General features: G+C 38.9%; 1 protein-coding gene across 4 annotated transcripts; it reads right to left on the minus strand.

The window, feature by feature from the left end:
• Positions 1–2532: 2532 nt before the first annotated feature.
• On the minus strand, positions 2533–23961 carry Znf567 (zinc finger protein 567). Of its 4 annotated transcripts, none has more exons than XM_074058305.1 (6): positions 23901–23961; positions 22149–22470; positions 20265–20339; positions 11479–11587; positions 10794–10880; positions 2537–6382 (listed from the first exon to the last, which is right to left on the minus strand). In XM_074058305.1, exons 3-6 carry the CDS (start codon positions 20271–20273, stop codon positions 4674–4676), a joined length of 1914 nt encoding a protein of 637 aa, XP_073914406.1. In that variant the 5' UTR covers positions 20274–20339; positions 22149–22470; positions 23901–23961; the 3' UTR covers positions 2537–4673. The 4 variants fall into 4 exon arrangements, with proteins under 4 accessions (XP_073914407.1, XP_073914406.1, XP_020009616.1 ...); XM_020154027.2 differs by having other exon boundaries at positions 11479–11618; XM_074058304.1 differs by having other exon boundaries at positions 2538–6382; positions 11479–11605.
• Between the last annotated feature and the right edge of the window lie 1324 nt (positions 23962–25285).

Below are 25285 nucleotides of genomic sequence, written 5' to 3' on the forward strand. Positions count from 1 at the left end.
TGTAGTTCTCCTTGTACAGGTCATTTACATCCTTTGTTAAGTTTATTCCTAGGTATTTGATTTTTTTTGAGTTTATTGTAAATGGAATTGTTTTCTTATATTCTTTCTCACTTTGTTCACTGTTGGTGTATAGAAAAGCTACTGATTTTTGTAAGTTGGTTTTGTATCCTGCTACATTGCTGAAGCTGTTTATGGTGTCCAGGAGTTTTTGGGTGGAATTTTTTAGGTCTTTGAGGAATAGGATCATGTCAACTGCAAATAGGAATACTATTTCTTTACCTATTTGTATTCCTTTTATTTCTTTTTGCCTTATTGCTCTGGCTAGGAATTCCAGGACTATGTTGAATAGGGGTGAGGAGAGTGGATATCCTTGTCTCATTCCTGACTTTAGGGGAAATAGTTTCAGTTTTTCCCCATTAAGTATGATGTTGTCTTAGGTTTGTCATATATAGCCTTTATAATGTTGAGGTACTTTCCTTCTATTCCTAGTTTTCTTAGAGCTTTTATCATGAAACTGTCCCACTACCACTGTGTTGGAGTCTATATGTGCTTTTAAATCCTTTAGTGTATGTTTGATGAAACTGGGGACATATAGGTTGGTAATTGTCATTTCCTTTTGACGTATTGCCGCTTTTATTAGTATGAAGTGTCCTTTATCTCATTTGACCAGTGTAAGTTTGAAGTCTACTTTATCTGATATAAGTATTGCTATTCCTGCCTATTTTGGAGGTCCATTGGCTTGGTAAGTCATCTTCCAGCCTTTCACCCTAAGCCAGTGTTTATTTCTGTCAGTATGATGGGTCTCTTGAAAACAACAGATTGTTAGATCCTTTTTAATCCAGCTTGCCAAATGGTGTATTTTGATGGGGGAATTAAGTCCATTAACATTCAGTGTTAATATTGATAATATTGATGTGGTGATTCCTGCCATTTATTTGTGTTTGTTAAGGATTTGATTGTGTGCAGCCGAATCAGTGTTACTCTCTGATTGCTTGTCTTTTTCTTCTCCTGTGGTTTGATGCTTCCCGGCCTCTCATGGTTGTTTGCTTTCATCTTCTGTGTGCAGAATTCCTTGTAGAATCTTCTGTAGTGGTGGCTTGGTGGTCATATATTGTTTTAGTTTCTGTTTATTGTGGAAGATGTTTATTGCTCTGTCAATTTTGAATGATAGTTTTGCTGGGTAGAGTATCGTAGGACTGAGATTATTTGCATTCAGTGCCTGAAATACCTCACTCCATGCCCTTCTTTTAAGGTTTCCGTTGAGAAATATGCTATTATTTTGATGGGCTTACCTTTATGTTATTTGTTTTCACTCTCTTACAGCTTTCAATATTCTTTCTCTGTTCTCTGTGCTTGTTGTTTTAATGATAATGTGCCATGGGGAGGTTCTATTTTGGTCAAGTCTGTTTGGTGTCCTGGAGGCTTCCTTTAATTTGAGTGGGCAAAACTTTCTCAAGATTTGGGAAATTTTGTTATTATTTTATTAAATATATTACGTATCCCTTTGGCTTGCACCTCTTCTCCTTCTTCAGTGCCCATGGTTCTCAGGTTTGGTCTTCTGATGGAATTGCTGAGTTCTTGCATATTCCTTTCACAGGTCTTGAGTTATTGGACTAAGATTTCGTCTGTTTGGTTTTTTTCTTTAATTTCTATTTTATCTTTCAACTCTGAGATTTTGTCTTCCACTTATGCTAGTCTGCTGGAGTGGCCTTCCACTGTGTTTTTTATTTGACTAAAGGGACTTTTTATTTCCAGGATTTTGATTCATTTTAATGAGGTTTTCCATATCTTTGTTCAACTCTTTTATATTTTGTGTTGTCATCTTTAATTCATATATCTCTCTTTTTATAGTGTCCTTTGTTTCACATTGGTGTTTGTTGAAGTCCTTTCTGAGTTCATTTGTTTCTGTTCTTAACTTTTGATGTCTTGAAATTTCCTGAGTGCACTTTATACATTCTGGTTAACCATGTCTAGTGTCTTCTCCATGAATTTCTCAGTGATTTCTTTCAAACTTTCTTCTTTGAGGGTTTTCCTGTCTCGAGTGTCACTGGACTCCTTAGTGGCATTTACCATTGTTTTGTTGGGGTCAAGAACTGGGTATCCATTTTCTTCATTTCCCACTGAATCCTGTATTGAATTTTTTTTTTTTTTGAGGAGCGTGGTTTCCACCCCTTCTTCTTCCTATAGCTCCAGTTGGTGCTGTGCAACTATGTTCTTGATAGGCTAGTTGGTAGTTTTAATTGCCTGTTTAATTTCCCTTGATCTAATTTTTGTGTTGTGACTGACTTTGTTGTTAGCTTGGTTGATGTGCTCTTTCTATCCCTGGCTTGGAGGAGTAATTTAGAAATATCAAACTCACAGGTTCAGTGCCAGACCAGTTGCTTACATATACAGAAAAGCACTTGGTGATAATATCTATAACAAGTAGGAGTTGGGGGGGGGTAATGGTTATTAGGCTATAGAAATTTGGGGAACTGGTAAAGGTGGCACTAAAAGCGGGGGTGGGTTAAGGGGTGGGGGGGTAAGCAGTAAAGGGGACTGCTGTGTTTTGTGGCCCTTGTGCATACTTGGGTGCATTTTTTGTTTTAGTGGAGTGTGCTTGTGTCAGGGATTGCAGGGGGCTGCTTTTGTGTATAGTTGGTACAGTAGATTAGTCAGGCATGAGCCATTGTGCCCAGCTTTTTAGACTGTTTTGCAGATAGGGTCTCCTGTTAACCTTTGTCAGGGCCAGTCTGCCTTCAGTCCTCCCACCTTTTCCTCCCAAGTACTTGGGATTACAAGCGTGCACCACTCCATCCAATGTGCTTAATATTTTTTAATGTCAGATGGCTGACCCAGGAACTCTGATCCTGCTTATTCAGATGTTTACAGTTCTCAATTTTGAAAGAGAGACTCTTAATATTTCTGAATTACAGACTTCATATATGCAAATGCTGGTTGCAGTACTCCTTCCTAAGGGCCTTCAATAACATGGTTTAGTAGCATGGTTCCAGTTGCTGTTGAGCTTACTATTCTCACAGATTCTTAAAAGATTCTGTACTCAGTGGATTTCTATTTCAAACATTAAAAAAGTATCTCCAGGAATCTATTTGGAATTTCCATACCTATATTTTCTATGAGATAAAAATTTAAGGACTCTTTTCATATGAAAAATATTTTTTGAGAATTCTATTGTGATTACTGTACTTTCACATTTCACTCACCTTTTTCCTTTCTCAACATCCCTTTTTCTTTTTGGCGGTACTGGTGTTTGAACTCAGGGTCTTATGCTTGCTAGGCAGGTGTTCTACCACTTGAGCCCAACATCCCTTTCTCTTGTATGAAATTCTTTGATCTTAGGGCTAAAGTACCCCTAAAATAATGACATCCATAGAATTTCCCTCCAGTAGGAATTCTTTGGTTAAGTGTAAGAGCTGAGCTAGGCACCACTGGCTCACATCTGTAATCCTACCTAGGCAGAGATGAGGATCGGGGTTTGAAGCCAGCCCAAGGGAAACAGTTCAAGAGACCCTATTTTGAAAAAAACCATCACAAAAAGGCTGGTAGAGTGGCTCAAGGTGAAGGCTCCAAGTTCAAACTCCAGTGTAAGAACTGAATTACAACTAGAGAACTTTCTACCTCTATTGCATTGTCCAGACAGAATAGCCTCTCACAATTATTGTAAGTTTTCTTTCCAGGGAGAACTTGCCAGTTTGAATAGCTGATAGTTCTCTACATTAATTTACATTCAGAGCTATTTCTCTCCAGAATGAATTATGTTGGGAATGTTCTGAGAGGCTTGAGAGTTTCCACGATAAACTGAAAAGACTTAAATCCCTGGACAGAGTAATTTCAGTGTTCAGTATAAAATCAACAGAAACACATATGCACACACTAAGAGACATAAATCAGAATATTTATAGCAATATTTTTATCATTAACACAAATTATAAAAAATACAAATATCCAACAATAGGATAAATAGCAGTATATTCTTAAAATGGAATAGTATACAATATGAAATGAATACACTACTGCCACATGCAATAATGTACAAATCTTTTAAGTGTTCAGTGAAACAAAGCAGGACAAAAGTGAATGATGTATGATTATATCAATGTGTATATATAATATACATATAATACAAAGTTTAAAAACATGCAAAACTATTTCATGATATTATAAGCCAAGAAACTGGGAATCACTGGCAAAGTTAACAACTACATTTTTTTTTTAACATAGAATGCTATGAGAATTAAAGAGTTCATAGCTTTTTTTTCTGAATGGAAATACTGAGAAATCATTTTGTAATTTGTCCTTGCATGAATTATGTAAGGGTTTTTAAATAAAGCATTTGAATCAGCAGGCAGCAGGAGCTGTTAGAATCTTTAAAAATTAGTTTCATAGCTGACAGTGCAGGAACAGTGATCAAACCCATTTCATATGCAAATAAACAACAAAGTGTTTTGGGTTTTTTTTTCCTTATTTTTTGGAGGTACTACGGTTTGAACTCAGGGCTTCACACTTGCTAGGCAGGTACTCTACTACTTGAGCCACACCTCTAGCTCCAACAGTAAATAACTGTATGGAACTTTAATTAACTATTGTTACATTTGTGATTACAATTACATGAGCATGTTTAAGCATGCTTTTCTACGGAAAGGGTTGTAATAACTTGGAAAGACTTCATTCATTTATTCCATTTCCATATTTTCTCCCTTATGAGTTTTTTGATGGACAATGAGGTTTCTCTTATAACTGAAGGACTTACCACACTCATTACAAACATAGGGTTTCTCACCTGTGTGAGTTCTTTGATGTACAATGAGGTTTGTTTTCTGGCGGAAGCACTTTCCACATTCATTACACTTATATGGTTTTTCTCCTGTATGAGTTCTTTGATGATGAATGAGATATGACTTCCTGCTAAATGCTTTCCCACACTGAGGACATTCGTAGGATTTCTGCCCTGTATGTATTTTCTGGTGTACAGTGAGGGTTGCTTTCTGGCGAAAGGACTTCCCACATTCATTACAAATGTAGGGTTTCTCTCCTGTATGAATTCTCTGGTGTAGGTTAAGATTTGTCTTTTGACTGAATGATTTCCCACATTCATTACATTCATATGGTTTTTCTCCTGTGTGAGTTCTGTGATGATCAATGAGGTATGACTTCATTCTAAAGGCCTTCCCACAGTGAGGGCATTCATAAGACTTCTCCCCTGTATGTGTTCTCTGATGTGCCACAAGTGTTGTCTTCTGGCGGAAGGATTTTCCACATTCATTACAAATATAGGGTTTCTCCTCATTATGAGTTTTCTCATGAAGAGCAAGAGTTGTCTTCTGAGAGAAGGATTTCCCACATTCATTACAAACATAGGGCTTCTCCCCTGTGTGAGTCCTTTGATGTACAGTAAGGTTTGCCTTCTGGTGAAAGGACTTCCCACATTCCTTACAAATATAAGGTTTCTCCCCTGTATGAATTCTCTGATGGAGAGAGAGTGTTGTCTTTTGGCGGAAGGACTTCCCACAATCATTACATTCATATGGTTTCTCTCCCGTGTGAGTTCTCTGATGACGAATGAGGTGTGACTTCAATCTGAAGGCATTTCTGCACTGTGGGCATTCATATGACTTTTCCCCTGTGTGTGTTCTCTGATGGTCAGTGAGGGCTGTCTTTAGGCGGAAGGACTTACCACATTCATTACAGGCAAAGGGTTTCTCCCCTGTGTGAGTTCTCTGATGGTCAATGAGATATGATTTCCTTCTAAATGCATTTCCACACTGATGACACTGGTAGGGCTTTTCCTCTGTGTGAATTCCTTGATGCAGAATCAATACAGACTTCCTGCAGAAGGATTTCCCACATTCAGTGCATGTATGTTTTTTTTCAATGTTGGTTGCTCTTCTCTTTTTATTATATACAGATGGGCTTTCCCCTCTGTAAACTCTATTATGTGTGTTTAAGTCTCCCTTTTTAAGGAATGATTTCTCATAGTCATTATATCCAAATGACTGTGCTGTTGTCACCATCTTCTGATACTGCATAAGCACATCATTATGACTGAAGGCCCTGTCACTCTGACTATGGGATCTGACTTCTGGATGAACTGTTTCTTCTCTAGTAATAAGGAATGATTTCCCACATCCATTATACTCATTAAGTCTCTTTCTTGCAGGATTTAGATTACTGATGATGAATTCTGAAACATTTTCCAAAATGTTTCCACGAGTGTCATATGCTTTTGAATTAGTTGGTTTTCTCACTAGAATAAATGTCTTTTCATATACATTACTCTTCTCCTTTATCAGTTTTTTGTGGTTAATCCATACAACTGATCTAGAACTTTTATCTTGGTGTTCCTTTAATTTCATTAAAAAGTCTTCAGCTTTCCAGTTTTCTTCTAGAAAAGAATTAATAACAACCTGTGAACCTTCACATGCATTTGCTAGTGAAAGGAATTATACTAGAGTATATGGAGTCAAAAAAGACCCAGGAAAAATGACTCTCTGTCTGTACAACAAGAAACAAAAAGAAAAAAACCTCTGCTTTAGCATGAAAAGAAATAAAAATAAGCAATAAAGACTACTAATACCATAAACCATGCAGAACTTCATAGAGAAATAAAACAAACCAACAAGTTAAAGAATGGTGGAAGAGGGGACTGAGAATGGAAAAGCAGATTTGGAAACACTGAAACAAATCTATCCAGACATTAAACTGTAAGTGAAAATGGACCAAAATAATTGTAGAATTGTCTGTTCAGAGAAAATATTAGAGGAAGGATTACTTTTGCAGGATAGAAGTCCTCTTCTTTTATACAAAAATCTCCAGGTTACTGTGGCAGGGTACTGCCAGCTGATTCACACAGTTCCTTTTTCCATACAGCCATCACTGGCCAACTACCTTTTTAAGTAACACTTTCTAGAGAGTTTGATCCACAAAATAGATGGGAATCACTTTTTCATGTAATGGAAGAACTAGGCAAATTTCTCTAATGGGAACTTTATATTCTTTTTAAAAATTTTTTTGGCAGTATTGGAGGGTGAACTAAAGGACCTTGCTTACTAGGTTAGATGCTCTACCACTTAAGATATGCCCCAAGCCCTGTTTTGCTTTATTTTTCAGACAGGGTCTTGTGTTTTTACCCAGGGCCCACCTCAGACCTCGGTCTGCCTACCAATGGCCTTCTGCATAGCTTGGATTAAAAGGTGTATACCACCACTGCCTGGCTTGTTTGTTGAGATGGTGTGTTGCTAACCACAATGCTCCCAACCTTTGCCTCCCCAGGTAGTTAGGATTACACTTGTGAGCCTCCCACCCCACCAAATAAGAGTATATTCAATTGCTATATTCAGACTGACACCTGCTAAATGGATTATTTTAGGATTGTTTAATAGCAAAATTCTTGTGACCATCAACTATATTCTTTTAAGAGACTAACATTTTTCAGTTTAAGGAAAAACTGGCTAAAGTCCTTCTTCAGTGCAGTATTTCTCCCTGCCAGTTTTTTTGTATGGTAAAACAGAAAGACCAAGCTGTTAAATCGAATGGAACAATGTAAAAGCTAGACTCAAAATTCTACTTCTTCCTTTAGTGTATTACTTGCAAAACTAACATATGTATATATAAGAATTTCTCCTGTAAACAAAACTTCCCATCACCTAGAGATTATATATATATTTTTATAGTAATGTAAGTTTTGAGAGTTAAATACAAATTTGACAAATCTTACCCATAGGAAGTAATTTTTGCCTAAGTTAGGCCTAGTATTTAATTGCCTTATAAATACTTTATGTTTTTTAATCACAAGCCCATGCTTCTTATTTCTACTCATATTTAGAGAATTTTCAAGGACTTTCTACTATTCTATGATCTTGAAAACGCTTCACATAGCTGGGCATGATGGTATATTCCTATAATCTCAGCACTTGGGAGGCAGTGTCAGGAGGATCAAGACTTCCAGGCCAGTCTGGACTACAGAGAGACCCTGCCTCAAGAAAACAATGGTGGGGATGTAGTTCAATGGTAGAGTGCTTGCCTAGCATGCACAAGGTCCTGGATTTTACTGCCAGGAGTACAACAACAAAAAACCCCTCTACATATTTCATATTTTTCCTCACCACTATAAGCTCTATTTCTTTAAAAACTAAACATAATTATGTCTAGAAAAAGTGATTTTAAAATATTTTGGTAATCTTGTGCTTGTCATAAATACTTCATGAAAGAATTCCCCCCCCCGCCCCACTTTTTTTTCTTTTTTGTATTACTGGGGATTGAACCCAGGGCTTCATGCATGGTAGGCTAGCACTACTACCCTGAGCAATGCCCAGACCTTTTGTTTTTGTTTTTTATTTTCTGGCAGTACTGGGATTTGAACTCAGGGTCTCATACTTGCTAGGCAGGTGTTCTACTGCTTGAGCTATGTCTCCAGTCCATTTACTTTGTTTTTGAGATAGGGTTCTTGCTAACTTTGCTATAGCTGACCTCTAAACCGAGATCCTTCTGTCTCTGCTCCTGAGTACCTGGGATTATAGGCATGTACTACCATGCCCAGCCTAGTAATCCTTTCTTATCAAAAATAATGCTTTGTTATCTTTTTTGAATGCTTCTGAGTTTACATTATTACTCTGTATTATAGATAGGTGATGTTTGGCAGAATCCAACCACTTCAATGAGAACATGTAGGAGGAGAATATGAGCAGGTATATCTGAAAGGACCTTTCTTATACTTACCTTTTTTCTTGGCGGGGGGGGGGTACCTTTTTTTGAACTCAAAGCTTTGCACTTACAAAGCAGGTGCTCTACTGCTTGAGATACACTCTTAGTCCATTTTGTTCTGGTTATTTTTGAGATGGGGCCTTACGAACAATTTTTTCAGGCTGGCCTCAGCCCTCCCCATCTCAGCCCCGCAAGTGTGTAGGATTACAGGCATAAGCTAATGGTACCAGGCTGGGGGAAGAATCTTTAAGTATAAACCATATACAATCAGGCATCAAATTGCATGATCATATCCAAGAATTGTATGTGCATGTATATTACAGTCAGTAAGTAGCACAGGAATTTAGAAAAAGGGAAAGTAGATATGATGCAAAGTAATCAAGGAATAGTTCATGGAAAAGAAATATTAAGACTTAATAGAAATACATGAAAGAGAACACAACACAATGAGAAGTACCTATGTGATGACAAACCCTCCATTTATGGAGAAAATTTAGGAGACTGAATTAAGTGGAAATAACAAGGACTTCCGCAAGAGAAAGTTGAAGACTAGGTGAGGGCTGACAAAAGGGAATTTCAATTTCAACAAGTAATGGTGCATCTTGTTAGAAAAATAACAATATAAATCAAATTAATTAGGACAAAATTAACAACAAAGCCAAACTGCACTTACAGTAATGAAGAGATGAAGTAAAAATTTTTATTTTGTACAATGTCAGTAAGAAATGAAAATATACAAGAGGACAGGGATACAGCTTACCAGAAGAGTGCTTGCCTAGCAAGTGCAAGGCCCTAGGTTTAATCTGTGGCACCACAGCACACAAACACAACAGAGAATGTCAATATATTTCACAGGCTGATAAACATTAACTGTGAACAGATCCACAAGAAATGATGAGAGAGGCAGAAGACTCAGGCTGACATCATGTCAGAAATAAAATAATTTAGAAACAGAAAATGGGAAAGAGAAAATTAAAGACTTTCATTTCTGACATACTGTTATAAACAAAACAAGCAAGGGAGGGGACAGACCAAGTACTTCTAAGGGAACAGAGTAAAGGTGAGAGAAATGCCGAGAATGATAGTGTTAGAGCCTTTTACATAAACCAAGGGCTTAAAGTCCGAGAATGCACGGAGTTACAATAATTTAAAGGCATGCCCCTTGAAGTTAGAGAATCAGAACTAAGAGAACAGTGAACTGATGGACGGATGGATGGATGGATAGGTGAGTAGATAGATAGACAGAAATTATTTTTAAAATGTGTGACTATTTTGTGCCAGGCATTTTTAGGCAACATGGCCATGGTGGTGTAGAAAAGAGACCAAGCTGTAAATAAGGACTCAAGGAATCAGATAAGAATGAGTTAGTATTATTTACCCAAATCCAGATTAGATTTCAGGAACAATAATCAGCTACATAAAATGAAGCGCAAAGACTAAATAGAAAAAATAGTAACTATGGAATTAGTTTGATCTGGGGCAAATGAGTTTTAAAGTCAACAGCAAGATTTAAAGTAAAAATGGGAACTTAGTGCAGAAAAAAAATTTGATGTATTACGAAGAAAAGGTAAAAAAAGAAAATAGTAATTGAGGAGAACATTAACTGAGAATTTCCCCTTTTTAAAGAACAGATGTTAAGAATGCCTGAAAGAAATCTACCACAATAGCAAGGAATGAAAATACCGAAAAAGAGACATTAATCAAGAAAAAAGATGTAAGCTGTACATTTTGTAAGCTGTGAAAGTATCTTTGGCAATGCCACACAAATTAAAAGAGACTATATGGGAGAGAGTGACTTCTTTAGAAGTCTGGGGCTTTTTGTTGGTTGAGTTTTTTTTTTTTTTTTGAGATGGGGATCGTCCTTTGTTGCCCAGGCTGGCCTCAAATCCTGGTGCCAAGTGATCCCTGGCCTCCTAAGTAGCTGGGACTATAGTCACATGCTACAGCTCCTGGCTCAGTTTTAAATTCTTTAGGTGCCTAGGTTAGAAACCTTTAAAAGTCACTCTTAAAACATTTCAACGGCACCACCGTCACACGATTCCTTTAAAATTACTTTCCACTAGATTTCACCTACCTAGAAGTCAGAAACTCACCTAAGCAGGCATGACCTGCAAGTGATGTCCATGGCTCTTCCCCTCGTTCCAATTTGAGGATCACATCAGGTTTGGTCATGTCACACCCTGATAAGGGAAAAACAGACTTAGGTTGGTTGGGCTTCAATACCTGAAAGATGAGTAAGGAGGGGATGTAGCATAGGTAGAGCACTTGCCTAGCATGTACGAGGCTCTGGGTCTCATCCCCAGCACTGCCAAAAAACATGTTTAAAAAAAAAAAAAAAGATGTATGTTTAGTAGTGCAAATTATGATTCTCATTTGTGAAAGAGTAAACTTAGCAGCATACAACCAAGCAAGTGAAGCCATTCATCCCTTCTGCTAACCAAAAGGAATTTATCACCTTTTATCCCTGAAATTCAAGATTACACCTATTTTAGGTGCTTTGAGAGGAAATGTATCATAGGAAGAATGTCAAAGGGTTTTTTGCCAGGTGTGGTGGGGCATGCTTATAAGCCTCACTATCAGGAGGCAGAGGCAGAAGGACTGAGAATTTAAGGCCAGCCTGGGAAAAGTTAGTGAGACCCTATCTCAAAAAAAAAAAAAGTAAACAAAAGGGGTAGGGGTGTGGTTCAGTGGTAGAGTGTCTGCCTAGCATGTGTGAGGTCCTTGGTTCAATTCCAAGTACTAAATAAAATAAATAAATAAATAAAGAGTTTTTCTTACCCACAGAGATGAAGTGACGATAATTTTCCAACATCACATCCATGTACAGAGTCTTCTGAGCAGGATCTAAGTGCTGCCACTCCTCTTGACTAAAGTCCACTGTCACATCCTTGAATGACACAGATCCCTATAAGGCAGGACTGGATTATGGTGAGAACAGGTTGTCTAGAACTACTCTCTTGACCCTGTTTCTTTGTAGCATTCATATGAAAATTTACAAAGAAAGACTGTTATTTTCTGATTCGTGACTTACATTGTAGGAGAAATAAAACTCAAGACAAATACCTTTCACTGAATTTTTTTAATGCATTCTAAACATATACTGTGAAGTCACTTTATATCCAAAACCTGTGGTTTACTGGGGCCAAAACAAAGCACTGTTTTTTGATTTTTAAGTGTTCAGTTATTAAAAGTTTTAATTAAAATTGTACTAAGATTTTATTGTAAATGATATCCATCAAAAGTATATTACACTACATATTACATATAGCATGAACACATATATGAATGTACATAAGAATATTTTTTAAAGAAGAAAGCAAATGCACCTGTCCCCTGCACCCAATTAAGAAATAGAAAGTGGCCAATATTTAGGAATCTGCAAGCATGCCCTCTAGTGACAAGCCCATTCTCTTTATTGAGTTTAATTCTGATCACTGTCTTGTCTTTCTTTATAATTTTACTTTGTATGCAGGCACACCTAAGAATATATTGTCTAATATAGTCTAATATTTCTTGCATGTTATATTAAAGGAATCATTCTATATGGTTTTTCCATGACTTGCTCCTTTTACTAAACATTATGATTTTAATGTTGATACAAGCTAATATGCCTACATTTAACTAGTATTACTCCTGTGTACTACTCCAGTGAGTATCTCACAATAATATATATTCTCTATATATCTACTACACTGCGAATGGACATTTGCATTATTTTCATTTTTATTGTTATGAACAATGCTTCTTTTTAAAAACTCTTTATTTTTCTCACAGTACTGGGGTTGGAACTCAGGTCCTTGTTATTGCTAGCCAAGTGTTCTACTACTTGAGCCATACCCAAACCAACAATGCTTCTTTTACAGGTTTCCCTGTGTCGTGGGTGAACTTCCCTGGAGTACCCTCAAGGCCTGGTGTTGCTAGAATTTAGGATGTGCTTATTCTACCTCATAATGTAGTGTCAACTTGTTTTCCAAAATAAAGCAACTAGAAAAAAATGTACACAGCATATATGAAAAAATAATGCATTAGAAAAATTTAAAGAAGATCTAAATAATTTTGGAATTATGACATGCATATGAATAGAAAATATTTTTAATATTTTTAAAATGTTAGTTCTTCTGAAATTAACTATACGTTTCATGTTATCCCAAAATCGAAAGTTACAATCTGATTCTGAAGTTTACCCAGAAATGCAAAGGGTGAAGAACAGTCAGAGTAATATTGAAGAAGAAAAAAGATAAAGCAACCTGGTCAAACAAATATGATAATTAAAATAATGTGGCATATAATGTGCAAGAACAGATTACATAGTAAAAGAACAAAACACAGAGCCCAGCAGTGGACCATTCCCTAGAAGGAAGTGGCATAGATGGAGATGACAGGGCAGATCGCTGGAGAAGGGATAAACTCCTAAAATAAATGGCTTTCTGAGTAGTGTTGAGTAGATGAGGAAAAACAAAACAGATCTCTGTCAAACCACTGTTCTTGAAAGAAGTTAATAACCTCTGAGGAACATAACACATTAAAGAATGCTTAAACACATAACTGCAAGCTGTTATAGGTAGAAAACAGAATTAGATATAAGATACAGTGTATCACAAAGACAGAACAACTTCTCAGGCTTCACAAAAGAGGTAAAATTTCTACCCTTCAAAATGAATGTGTGTGGTGGTATATGCCTTTCATCCCAGCACTTGAGAGGCACAGACAGAAGGATCACAAGTTCAAGGCCAGCCTGGGCTACATAGTGAGACCCTAACTCAAAAAACCAAGGGCTGGGAATGTGGCTCAGTGGTAGAGTAGTTGCCCAGCATGTGCAAGGCCCTGGCATCAATTCCATACACTGCCAAATACCCCCAAAACAAAGATTTTATGTCGGACAAAAATGCTTCTAAGATGCATGGTGACATTTTCAGCATCCAGCAACAAGAGTGAATTGCTCAGGAAAACACTCAGATAACAGTTACAAAATGCAGACATAATATATAATAAAGAACTAAAGAAAACCACAGCTTACTTCCTCAAAGGCGACAAAGGACAGAATTTAGGGCTGGCAGATGAACTGGAAACAGGTTAATTTTGATAGTGAGGAAATTACAAAAGAGACTCAACATCTGAGTATAAACTGCCAAATTCCCTGATTGATAAACTATCCATGGATTAGAGAAATTATAGAGATCTTACCTAAAAGCAGACACGAAGAAATCAGAAGTCTTGGAAAATGGAGCGTACCTAGTGAGATTCTAAGACTTCTGCTTTATGGACGGTAGTTCTACAACCTGATCGCAGATCAAGCAGCAGAAAATTGAAGCTTTACTGGTTTAGGTGTGAGCTTAGAAACAGGAAATGTAGGGATGAAACCCGGAAACAAGAAGTCTACAGAAAGTGAGCCCCTAAATCTTAAGTACAAACACCAACAGCTTGATTGAAAGTTAAAGTGTATGAAGATAAAGGAGAACATACTTGCCCTCAGGAAGTCAGTAAGAAAAGCAGTAGCTGAACAACCAAGAGGCCTTATCAGCTGCTGTACACTGAAGAGGACACAGTTGCAGATATGAGTCTAAGCAGGTCAGCTGTCTTCTAGAAAACACCCAATAGTCCTCAGAAGAACATCAATGGACATAACAGGATTCAGATCACTATCTTATTCATCATGTCCATCTCTGCAGCAATAATTACTAGACATGTAAACAAAACACAAAGAGTTGGGAGAATATGACCCATATTCACTAATTTCTAGTGGGACCTCTGTTGGTAATACAAAGGTTTCGGGCAGAGCAAGGGCTGGCAAACTTTTTCTGCAAAAGGCCAGACAGTAAATATTTTAGGCTTTTCTGGGCCAAATGGTCTCTTTCACAATGATTACAGTTGTAGGGTGAGGGCAGCCATAGACAGCATGTAAATGAGTATGACTATGGTTCAATACTTACAAAACAGGCACAGGCTAGGTTTGGCCCCCAGGTTATAAATTGCTGACCTTAGTAATGGGACTAAATTAGCCCTAGACCAAAAGCTAGATATATCCTAACAAAAGCTTAAAAGCAAGCCTCGAAAGTATCAAAATGATCTGAAGTAACTTAATTCTTTCAAGGAACATAAAATCCAGCATGCAATAATTTTAAATTCAAGGCAGAAATGTCTAAGCATGCAAAGGAGTAGATAAACAGGACCTGTATTCAAAAGGGAGAAACAAAAATTAAAAGAAACAGACCTAGGAACAATAGAGGTGATGGATTTAGCAAGCAAAAATGTTAAATCAGGTATTATAAATATGCTCCAAGAATGTAGAAGAAAGGAAGAACATGATGAGAGAAATCGAAGACAAAAAAGGCCAAAAGAGCCGGTGCGATGGCTCACACTGATGATTCTAGCTGCTCCAGAGGTGAAGACTGGTTGGAGGCCAGCCAGGCAAACAGTTCGTGAGACCCCATCTCCAAAACAACCAGAGCAAAATGGACTGGAGGCTTGGCTCAAGAAGTAGAGTGTCTGCTTTGCATGTGGCCTCACCTGAGGTATGAAACACTATAAACTGTCTTGGCACACTACACTCCTTTGTGTAGCTGCCCACTATTCTAGTCCCTTTTAATAGTATCCTAATAAATATCTGCTTTTTTTCTAAAAAAAGAAAATAGATTTCAGAACGGAAAATATGGATTAAGTTAGGTGCTTCTTAAACTAGGGGACAAATTCATGGAGGCATTACAATACTAAATATGAATGCACCTAAAAAGAGAACTTCAAGATATATGAATTAAAAACTGATAGAAAGGAGAAAGACAAAGTTATAATCATAATAGAAAATTCCTCTGTCCTCTTCAGTAAGTGCTGTAACGACTGCACTGAACATCAGTGAGGATACAGAATACTTTTTCAACACAATCAACCAATTTGACCTCACTGACATTTACAGAATACACTCCATGACACCATAATATATATCTTTTACAAACGCACATTCATCAAGTTAAACTGTATTTCTATGCTATAAAAGACATCTCCATAAATCTAAGAAAACTGAACTCATATAGAGTAGGTTCTCTGATTGCAACAGACTAAAACTAGAAATCAGTAACAGAAGGCCCTCTGGAAAATACTCAAATATTTGGAAATCAAATGCACTTCTAAACAACTAATGGTTCAAAACATCACAAAGGAAATTAGAAATTATTTTCAACTGAATGAAAATTCAACATGTCAAAATTTGTTGGAGGTCACATAAAACAGTACTCACAAGGAAATGTATAGTGTTAAAACCCTCTACTAAGCTGATGTCGTGGCCCACACCTGTAATCTCAGTCCTCGGGAGATAAAGGCTAGAAATTTTCAAGTTTGAGGCAAGCCTGAGCTACACAGTGAGACCCTGTCTCAAACAAGAACAAAAACCCAACATAAAACATAAGAACCTTCTATAACAAAAAAGAAACCTTTTTTTTTCTTTTATTATTCATATGTGCATACAAGGCTTGGGTCATTTCTCCCCCCTGCCCCCACCCCCTCCCTTACCACCCACTCCGCCCCCTCCCTCTCCCCTCCAACCCCTCAATACCCAGCAGAAACTATTTTGCCCTTATTTCTAATTTTGTTGTAGAGAGAGTATAAGAAATAATAGGAAGGAACAAGGGTTTTTGCTGGTTGAGATAAGGATAGCTATACAGGGCATTGACTCACATTGATTTCCTGTGCATGTGTGTTACCTTCTATGTTAATTCTTTTTGATCTAGCCTTTTCTCTAGTTCCTGGTCCCCTTTTCCTATTGGCCTCAGTTGAAAAAAGAAACATCTTAAATCAATAGATGGTAATCTATTTAAACTAGGAAAAAAAGAACCAATTACACCCAAAGTAATGAAAAGCAAAGGAAACAAAAAAGACAATAGCAGAAATGAGGAAACAACAAAACTCACTGATGAACAGAAACAAAAGCTAGCTAGCATTGATCTGAAGAGATCAATGAAACTGATAAAAACCACTAGCCAATCCATCAGCAGTTAAAGTGAGACAGAGATTACTAATAAGAGGAATCAAAGTGGCCCATTGGTACAGACTGTATAAACAGAAAACAGAAAAAAAAAAGAATATAGTTTGAGCAGCTTTGAGCCAATAAAATTTACAATTTAGATGAAATGGGCAAGTTTCTGGAGAGACAAAAACTCTGAAAGCTCAATGAATAAAAAATTTATAGCCTAAGCAGCCCTAATTTCATTATGGACAGTAGACTACTGATTTCATATCTTCCCATAAAGAAATCTCTAGATTCAGATGGCTTCATTGGTGAAGTCTAACAACACTTAAAAAAGAGAAAATGCCAATTCTATACACATATTTTAGAGATTAAAAGAGTGAGCTGGGCATGGTAGTGTACACTTGTAATACTAGCATTTGGGAGACAAGAGAATGACAAATTCTATGCTGGCCCAGGCCTAGAATTAACACTCTGTCTCAAAAAATCAAAAACAAACAAGCAAAAACTATCAGCAAACTAGAACTTCTTCAATTAGATTTTTGTGTGTGTGTGTGTGGTACTAGGGCTTGAACTCAGGGCCTACATCTTGAGCCATTCCACCAGTCCTTTTTTGTGAAGGGTTTTTTGAGATAGGGTCTTGCAGACTATTTGCCTGGGCTGGCTTTGAACTGCAATCCTCCTGATCTCTGCTTCCTGAGTAGGCAGGATTACAGACATGAGCCACCAGTGCCCAGCTAGATTTTTTTTTAAAAAAAGAAGAAAAAGAAACTCCACTGAGAGAGTAGCTCAAGTGGTAGAATGCTTGCCTCAAGGCCCCGGATTCAATCTCCAGCACTGCAAAAAAAAAAAAAAAAAAAAAAACCCAAAACAAAAAAAACACCCCAAACCAAAGAACACCTTTCCAGTGACTATTATACCTAACAGGGAAAGACAGAAATGCTTTCACCTATGTCAAGCACAAGGCAAGGATGTCTGTCCTCACAATTTTAATTCAACATTGTTCTGGAGGTTCTAGATAATGACAGAAATAGCCAGGTGCCGGTGGCAAACACCTGTAGTCAAAGCTACTTGGGAGGCAGAGATCAGAAGGATCATAGTTCAAAGCCACCCTGGGCAAATAGTTTGTGAGACCCTATCTCAAAAAAAAACCCATCACAGAAAAGGAGTGGCTCAAGGTGTAGGTCCTGAGTTCAAGCCCCAGTAGTTAAAAAAAAAAAAATGAAGACAGAAATAAAAAAAATGACTAGAAGAGATTTTGGAAAGGCGGCAGGTCAATGAACAAAAATCAAATGCATTTTCAGACATCAGCAATAAACAATGGAAAAATGAAATAAAAATGCATACCATTTACAATAGCATTTAAAAAAGAAATATCTAAAGATTAATTAAAAAAATAATTTGTGGCAGTGGCCCATGACTTTAGTCACAGCTACTCTTGGGAGGCAGAGATCACTGTTTGAGGTCAGCCTGGATAAAAAATTTAGTGAGACCCCCCCATCTCAATGAAAAAACCCAGCATGGTGGTAAATGCCTGTAATTCATGGCTAAAATGGTAGAACACTAGCCTAGCAAGCTTAAGGTCCTGAGTTCACACTCCAGTACTGCCCCCCAAAAATAATAACTTCAAGACTGATATACTGCAAACAAAACATCAGAGAATTTAAAGATGATCTAAATAATAGAATATGTGTATTGTGTTCTAGAGTTGGAAAGCATCACTGTTGACTATTGCTCTTGAATTTAAACTGTTAATGGGCATTTTAATATTTTCCTGTTCCCCAATGAACTGTATACATTTTCTGAGATGTTTTGGGTCTGACGTTATAAAGCATATTGCTTAATGTTACTGGTACAAAGTTTCTGTTTGGGAAACAGTGGTGATAGTTACACAATATTGTGACTGTATTTACTGGCACTGGATTATATATTTAAAAGTGGTTATAATATAAATTTTATGTTTTATATATTTTACCACAATAAAAAGTTAAACAAGGCTGAGCATGGTGATGAACACCTGTAATCTCAGCTACTAAAGGGATGGAGGCAGTAGAATTTGCAGTTTGAAGCCAGCCTCGGTGGCAGTTTGCAAGACCCTAGCTCACAAAACAAGCTGGGTGTGGTGATTCAAGCCTGTAACCCCAGCTACTCAAGAGATGGAGGTAGGAGGATTGTGGTCTAAGACTGGTACAGACAAAAGCATGAGACCCTATCTGGGGGCTTGGCTCAAGACACAGGCCCTGAATTCAATCCCAATACCACCACCAACCAACCAAAGTTAAAATGAAAAAGCACCAGAGATATCTCAGTGGTACAGTGTTTGCCTGGCATGCACGGGGCATAAGCAAACACTGGGGTGGGCACTTGTGGAACTGAAAAGCAGCAGCAGCGTTAAATGGGAAGGCAAGTGCCAGGTGATCAGAGAAGCAGCTAAATAACCACGGCATCAGTGAGGATGGAGGGTTATGGGATGAGAAACGGTTTGCAGTAGAAGAGAGATGTTTAACTCACACAAATTGTATTAGAAGGTGGTTAGCAGCCACAAACAACAGGAAACAAAACAAAAATAGAATGAGCTGAGTAGACAAATGATGATACAGATGTATGGTTTTAACTCCCAGGACAGAGGTATAAGACTAATATTATCTGAGTATCATTAAAACAATAGTGATAGCCAGGCACAGTGGCTCAAGTCTGTTAATCTGAGCTACTTTGGGAGGCTCAGATTGTTGGGAGGATCCTGCTTGCCCTGGCAAAAAATTCACAAGACCCCATCTCAACCAATGGCTGGGTGCAGTGGTGCATGCCTGTCATCCCCAACTACCCCAGGAAGAACAAATAGAAGGATCATGGCTCAGGCCGGCCTGGGTAAGAAAAGCAAGACCCTAACTAAAAAATAACCAGTACTCAAAAGGCAGGCAGAGTGGCTCAAGTGGTAGAGTATCAGCCTAGCAAGCGTGAGGCCCTGAGTTCAACTACCAGGACTGCCAAAAAAAAAAAAAAGAAAAAAGAAAAAAGAAAAAAAAAAAGTACTGCCTTGAAACCAAGAGCACAGTATTTTAAGGGTTATACTCCCAGTTGTTTGGTATTTATGTATACATTTACTTCCTCTGAATCCAAATATAAAATTAGAAGAAATTTAAAAATAGGAATAAACATATCAAATAAATCTATAAAAAATAGGAATAAGTCAGCATAATAGGAAAGATGTTACCGAAGGCCACAGGCTTTTAGGAATAATGTGACATGGAGTTCTCGGTTCCTTGTACATGCCTGTCCTCAAGCCTCAGGATCAGATTTCCTGCTACTTATAGCACTCTATGAATTTTACCTCCATTTCTATTCAGGTCTGTGGATGTGAGAAAAGCTGTATCTTCTTTTTTTATCTACACAAGACAGCTTTGTTTGTTAATATATGTTCACTAATTCAAGGAAATGCATTTTTGTCCCAGTAGAACTTCTGGGAGACTGATAAAAGGGAAAATGTAGACCAGTTTCCTTCAGGGAAGACTGACAGGAGGATTTAGGACAATAGAGGCAAATGACCAAATACTCTTTAAAAAAAACAAAACAAAAACTTTAGAAAGGAGAAAAATCATCACCTCACCTGAGCCATGATTCTGAGATTTGCAAGAGATGACCAGTCTTTCCTTTGGGCTCCTCTTTAGAAAAGGGGCAGTTCCTAATGGCAAAGTCAAGATAGGGAGGGAAAAAAAAAAAGCCACATGAGACTACACATGACTTACAACTCTCTTATGACTTATGCCTCAATTCTGCCTCCATCCTTTGTAAATACAGGGGGCAGATAATGAGCTAAACAAATCCTATTTCATCTTCAAAGCCAGAGACACAGGCTTTGGGGCAGCAAGATGCATCTGGGGCAGCTCCTCTCCTCTCAAGTACCATCTTGCCCCATAAGCAGCCTACAGTTAGTGACTGCTTCCAAGCTGTACCATTTATACTATCACCATTAACATGTGAAAATATCTAATAGGTACAATTTGTGGCCTGGTTTTTCATTTTCTTATTATGAGAGAAGACAAGCTTCTTCTCATAAATTCATAAATTAAAAAAAATCTTTAGTTTCTTCACTGTGAATGGGCTCTTATAAATTCACTAGGTTCTATTAGGTTATTTTTTGTCTTCTAGATTGGTACTAGATTTTTTTTTTAAAGTGAAGGTAAAATTTATAAGGAAAGGAATACACTTTCAATAGACTAAAAGTGGGTCTCTCTAGAGAGAGTGAGCATAAGAACGACCAGTACTAGATCTTTTTTAAATGAAGGACATTAATCGTTTATGGTATCAGTTACAAATACTTTTTTATAGTTTCTCATTTGATTTTGTGTTTTTCTCATGCAAAACTGTACTTTAATGGGGACAGAACTCAGTATTAAGCGTGCTTGCCTCACATGCGCAAGCTCATGGATTCTATCCCCATAACTGAAAAGGTTTTTGTTTGTTTGTTTGTTTGTTAGTTACTTGGGGGCTGGGCATAGCACATGCAAGGCTAAATTCAATCCTTAGCAGATCCCCTCCTCAAATTGTATGGCTGCTGGTTTTCTATCATCATGCATTCAATCTGTATTTCTTCCACTCATCAAAATCGCCATCTTTATCATGCACTTTATTTCCTTTACATATTTGAATAGATCTGGGCATATTTATATTTATTTCCATAATCTGTTCATTTAATTGCCAGGATCATCCTGGCAGTTTTACAGATTAAGAACATATCTTTAAAAAAAAAAAAAAAAGAAAAGAAAAAGAAAAAAAGAACACATCTTAGTATCTCTTAGGGCTACTGCCCCTTTGGTTATTTTTATCTTTCAGAATTCCTGGTTTGCTCATTTTCTCCTAAGAACTTTAGCAAGTTCAAAATTTTTACTGAAATTCTGATGGTCGTTATAAATAAATGAGTCTTTTTCTCTATAGCTTTCTGACACACACACACACACACACACACACACACACCCCCCAAGCCTATCCGTGTCAATGTTTTTTCTAGCAACGCTTGGGCTTTTCTAATCGTTGTCACTGTTCTTTTTTTTTTTTTTGTCTTTTCTTTTTTGGTGCTGGGATCAAACCCAGGGCCTCACGCATGCTAGGCAAGCGCTGTACCACTGAGCTACATCCCAGCCCTCACTGTTCATTTTTAACTTAGAAATTTTCCTGTTTTCAGTCTCAGCTGAAATCCCAAAAATGCTGAAATGAAAAGTCCCTCATTCTAAGATAGGGTCTTTGCTGTCAAGTTTTGCTACCATTCGTTTAACTCCCACCTCCACAGGCTGCAGAGGCTAAGAAAGAAGAATCTCCTTAAGAGAGTAAACTATTTTTAGAGCATTTGTTTTCCCGGAGGAAGAAAAGTGGGTGCTTCTTTCTCATGAGTAAGGGGCTCCGGTTCACATCCTGATGCCCCCAGCAACCAAGGGGGCAAGAATATTCCTGTCAAAAATGGGAGGGTAAAGCGACCAAGATGGCCAATTCTCACCTTAGCATTAGATGAGGACCCCATGGAGGGAGGCTGCTTGAGTTGTCTTGGACCCTATCCAAGAAAAGCAACTGGAAAAACACAAGCCACCAAGACAGGTGGGCAATGCACGCTTGAAAGAAGCACTGGGGCAGTTGGAGAAGAGGTGGTATCCATGAGAAGGGAAGTGCACCTGCAGGTTCCCAGAAGCAGGTTCTTTGTCTCAGAAGGCATGAGAGGACTTGCACTAGATTACAGTGTTACCAGTCATGTTGGTCTCATCTTATCTCTGATTTCTTTCTCTTTCCTAGCTCCCAATCCATTCAAGCTGGAGGCCACCCACCTATAGGAGTAAAGAGAAGACAAAACCAGAAGTTGGAGAATTAGAAGAAAAAACCTGATGCTACCCCTTCATACCACAGGCTTCTAGCAGGAGGAAGAAAGTAGTTGCTTTTTAAAACAAGTTTGATCTCTATAGTAAACATTTTAATTTGCTAAGTGACTGGCATGAGAAACAAAGCTTTCTGTCATGGCTAGAAAATCACAGATTTTTTTGGTGGGGGGTAACTGGGATTTGAACTTAGAGCTTCACAGTTGAGAGTCAGGCACTATTGCTTGAACCACACTTCTAGCCCCCAACATTTTTTAAAGAATGTCTTGAGCTGGGAATGGTGGTGCATGCCTGTAATGCCAGCACTTGGGAGGCAGAGGGAGAAGGATCCTGAGTTTGAGGGCAGCCTGGGCAATGCAGCAAGACCCTGTTGAACAAAATAAATAAATGTCCGAAGAAATTATTGAACCTTCCAGGAATTTATTCAGCAGCAGAAGAGAAAAATTCACCCCAACAGAAATGTTGAGTTGAAGTTTTTGTTGCTGTTTTTAATGTATCTTCCCCGATGGTGTTCCACCCATTTCACCATATTTGTCCTTGGTCAATACAAAGTTTCCCAACACACAATGCTAGTATCTTAAAATTATTTTATCTCCCTCTCTTCATTAAAAAAAAAAAAAAAGAAAGAAAAAAGCACCTCTACTTGTTTTCCTTGTCCAATTGCTACAAAGTCAAACTTAAAGGCAAGTGGCCAATACAGAAAGAATCTCAGCAAGGGACCTCTAACTACCTGGTGGGCACCGAGTTTGTCAAGCACTGCTTCACACGGTGGCCACGTTCAGAGTCAGCCCGGATGGTGCACACGAAACACCCCAGAACTCACAAGGGCACCCCCCCCCCCACAGCCACCACCTCGCGGTCCCGGGTCCCGTGCAAGCTCACAAAGTAACAGAACTCGCTCGCGATGCCTCCCCGTCTCCTCTCCCAAGCCGGCTCCCGCGTTATTGAAAACTCGGCCACGCGCAGAGATGCTATTACTTTGAGAAATAATCGGTTCCACGTTCTATGAAGTAACGCACGCCCTCGCTGCCCACCAGGACAGGCACAAAAAGCCACCCAAGCTGAGCGCCTGCTCCAGGCACTGGGGTTTCCCAGCAGAGAGAGGAAAAAAACAAAAAAAAACGGCCAAACTTCCTGCTCCCCCGAGCTCACGCCAGCCTCGGGCTCCCTCCGCGAAGCCCCGCGGTCGGCTCCCACTTCCTACCCCTGACTAGACTCTCGCTTCCCTCCTTGTCTTTCTCCGGCCTGCACTCTCGCTTTCCTCCCCAGCCTCTCCCCTCCAAACTTCCCCCAGCCCAGAATCCTGCTTGCCTCCTTGACCTCACCCACGGGTCCCCACCATCACCCGCCCCCTCGGCGCCTGAAGGATCCACCAGCCTCACCTCCGACCACTGGCCAGCGTCTGCGCCTGCGCACTCCCACGCGACCCGTCTCCCAGGAGCCTCAGCGGCGCGTTCTCATACACCGCTGGTTATGCGAGCCTGGTCGACATCCGGGCTTTTCCAGCTCTGAACTACGTTTCCCAGAGGTACCCCGGGCGCGCACCAACCTTAATCGTCACTCTCACACTTGTCTGATGACACTATTCTGAGTGTGGGAGACGCTCTGGGTAGCCCGCAGCTCAGGCCTGGGCGTGTGTGTGTTGTGACGGGTGAAGAGTGGGATGTGTGTGATGAGGGAGCGTGATTATTCTGCGGTGAGCAACTGTGACGTGGGGTGTGTGACATCGTGGGACTTGAAGCCATCCATCATATAACAGTGCTACTGTGATGGAAGAGGCTTTTTTTTTTTTTTTTTTCCTCTCTCGTTTTCTTTGTGACGGGAACGCTTTGTAGTCCAGGCTGGCCTCGAACTCGCGATCCTCCTGTCTCAGCCTCACCATCATGCCTGGCACACGTCTAAGGATTTTAATTTAGTCATATTGACTGGGCCACCGCGTAGAGCTTCATTTCTGCAATTCTAGGTTTAAGTTTGAAACGATCGGAGGACGATTTCCCTGAGCAAGTGTCTGCCTGTGAAGCACACACTTGATGCATTCACTAGAGTCACTTCGAAATGAAGCATAGCTTGATATGCATTAATCAGGGCACCCTGGCCTCCAGTGTCCAGCTTGGACAGAGGGGCATCGATGCAGTGAGTGACCTCAAGGTGCTAGTTTTAGGTTCGTTTGTTTCTTGGGATCGGTATCCCTGAGTTCCCTGCGGCTTCCTTTCTCCTCCAGCTTTATGACCATATGGACTCCAGCTGCAAAGACATGGCCATTAAAAGAGGAATCAGATTTTGAGTTGTAGAATACAGGTCGCAAATAGAAAATCCCATACCTGTTCTTGGAAGGAAGCTTTTAGTGTCAACTGTCGCTTTGGCAAAATCCTAGCAAGACATGATATGAGAGTGGAGGAATAGGTTTTCTTTCTCAGAGGATCTCTGGGAATTCTCAAGGGTCAAGTTCCATGTTTCAGAACCACTTAATTCCCAGAGCTGTCTCCCCAGGACATTGCAGTTCAGGACATCAGTGACCTGGGCCTTTCCCTTGGGTGTAAGAAGGGTTAGCAGTACTAACCTTTTGCTGTCATCTGCATATGTGTGTGGTAGAGAATATGAGCTTGTGTGGTAGTGAAGAATTTCTTCAAATATAGTTAGTCTGGGCTCCAAGAAAGGTCTGGTGTTTCATCAGTCCTTATTCTCTTTGCCTTTCCCCCTTCTCTTGAATGTCTCTAAGAGCCCTGAGGAAAGGAAACATTACTGAATATACCCAAAAACCAAGGTA

The sequence above is a fragment of the Castor canadensis genome, chromosome 16, assembly GCF_047511655.1.
Source record: "Castor canadensis chromosome 16, mCasCan1.hap1v2, whole genome shotgun sequence".
Classification (NCBI taxonomy): domain Eukaryota; kingdom Metazoa; phylum Chordata; class Mammalia; order Rodentia; family Castoridae; genus Castor; species Castor canadensis.

Bases quoted from the DNA above. Each gene is read 5' to 3' on its own strand.
- Znf567 (XM_074058304.1), bottom strand. The intron at 10,881-11,478 runs GTAAGAAAAACT...TTCCCTTATCAG, and splicing joins TCGTCACTTCATCTCTGTGG to GGTGTGACATGACCAAACCT. The intron at 6,383-10,793 runs GTGAGTTTCTGA...ATTCTTTTCTAG, and splicing joins TGCAGGTCATGCCTGCTTAG to AAGAAAACTGGAAAGCTGAA.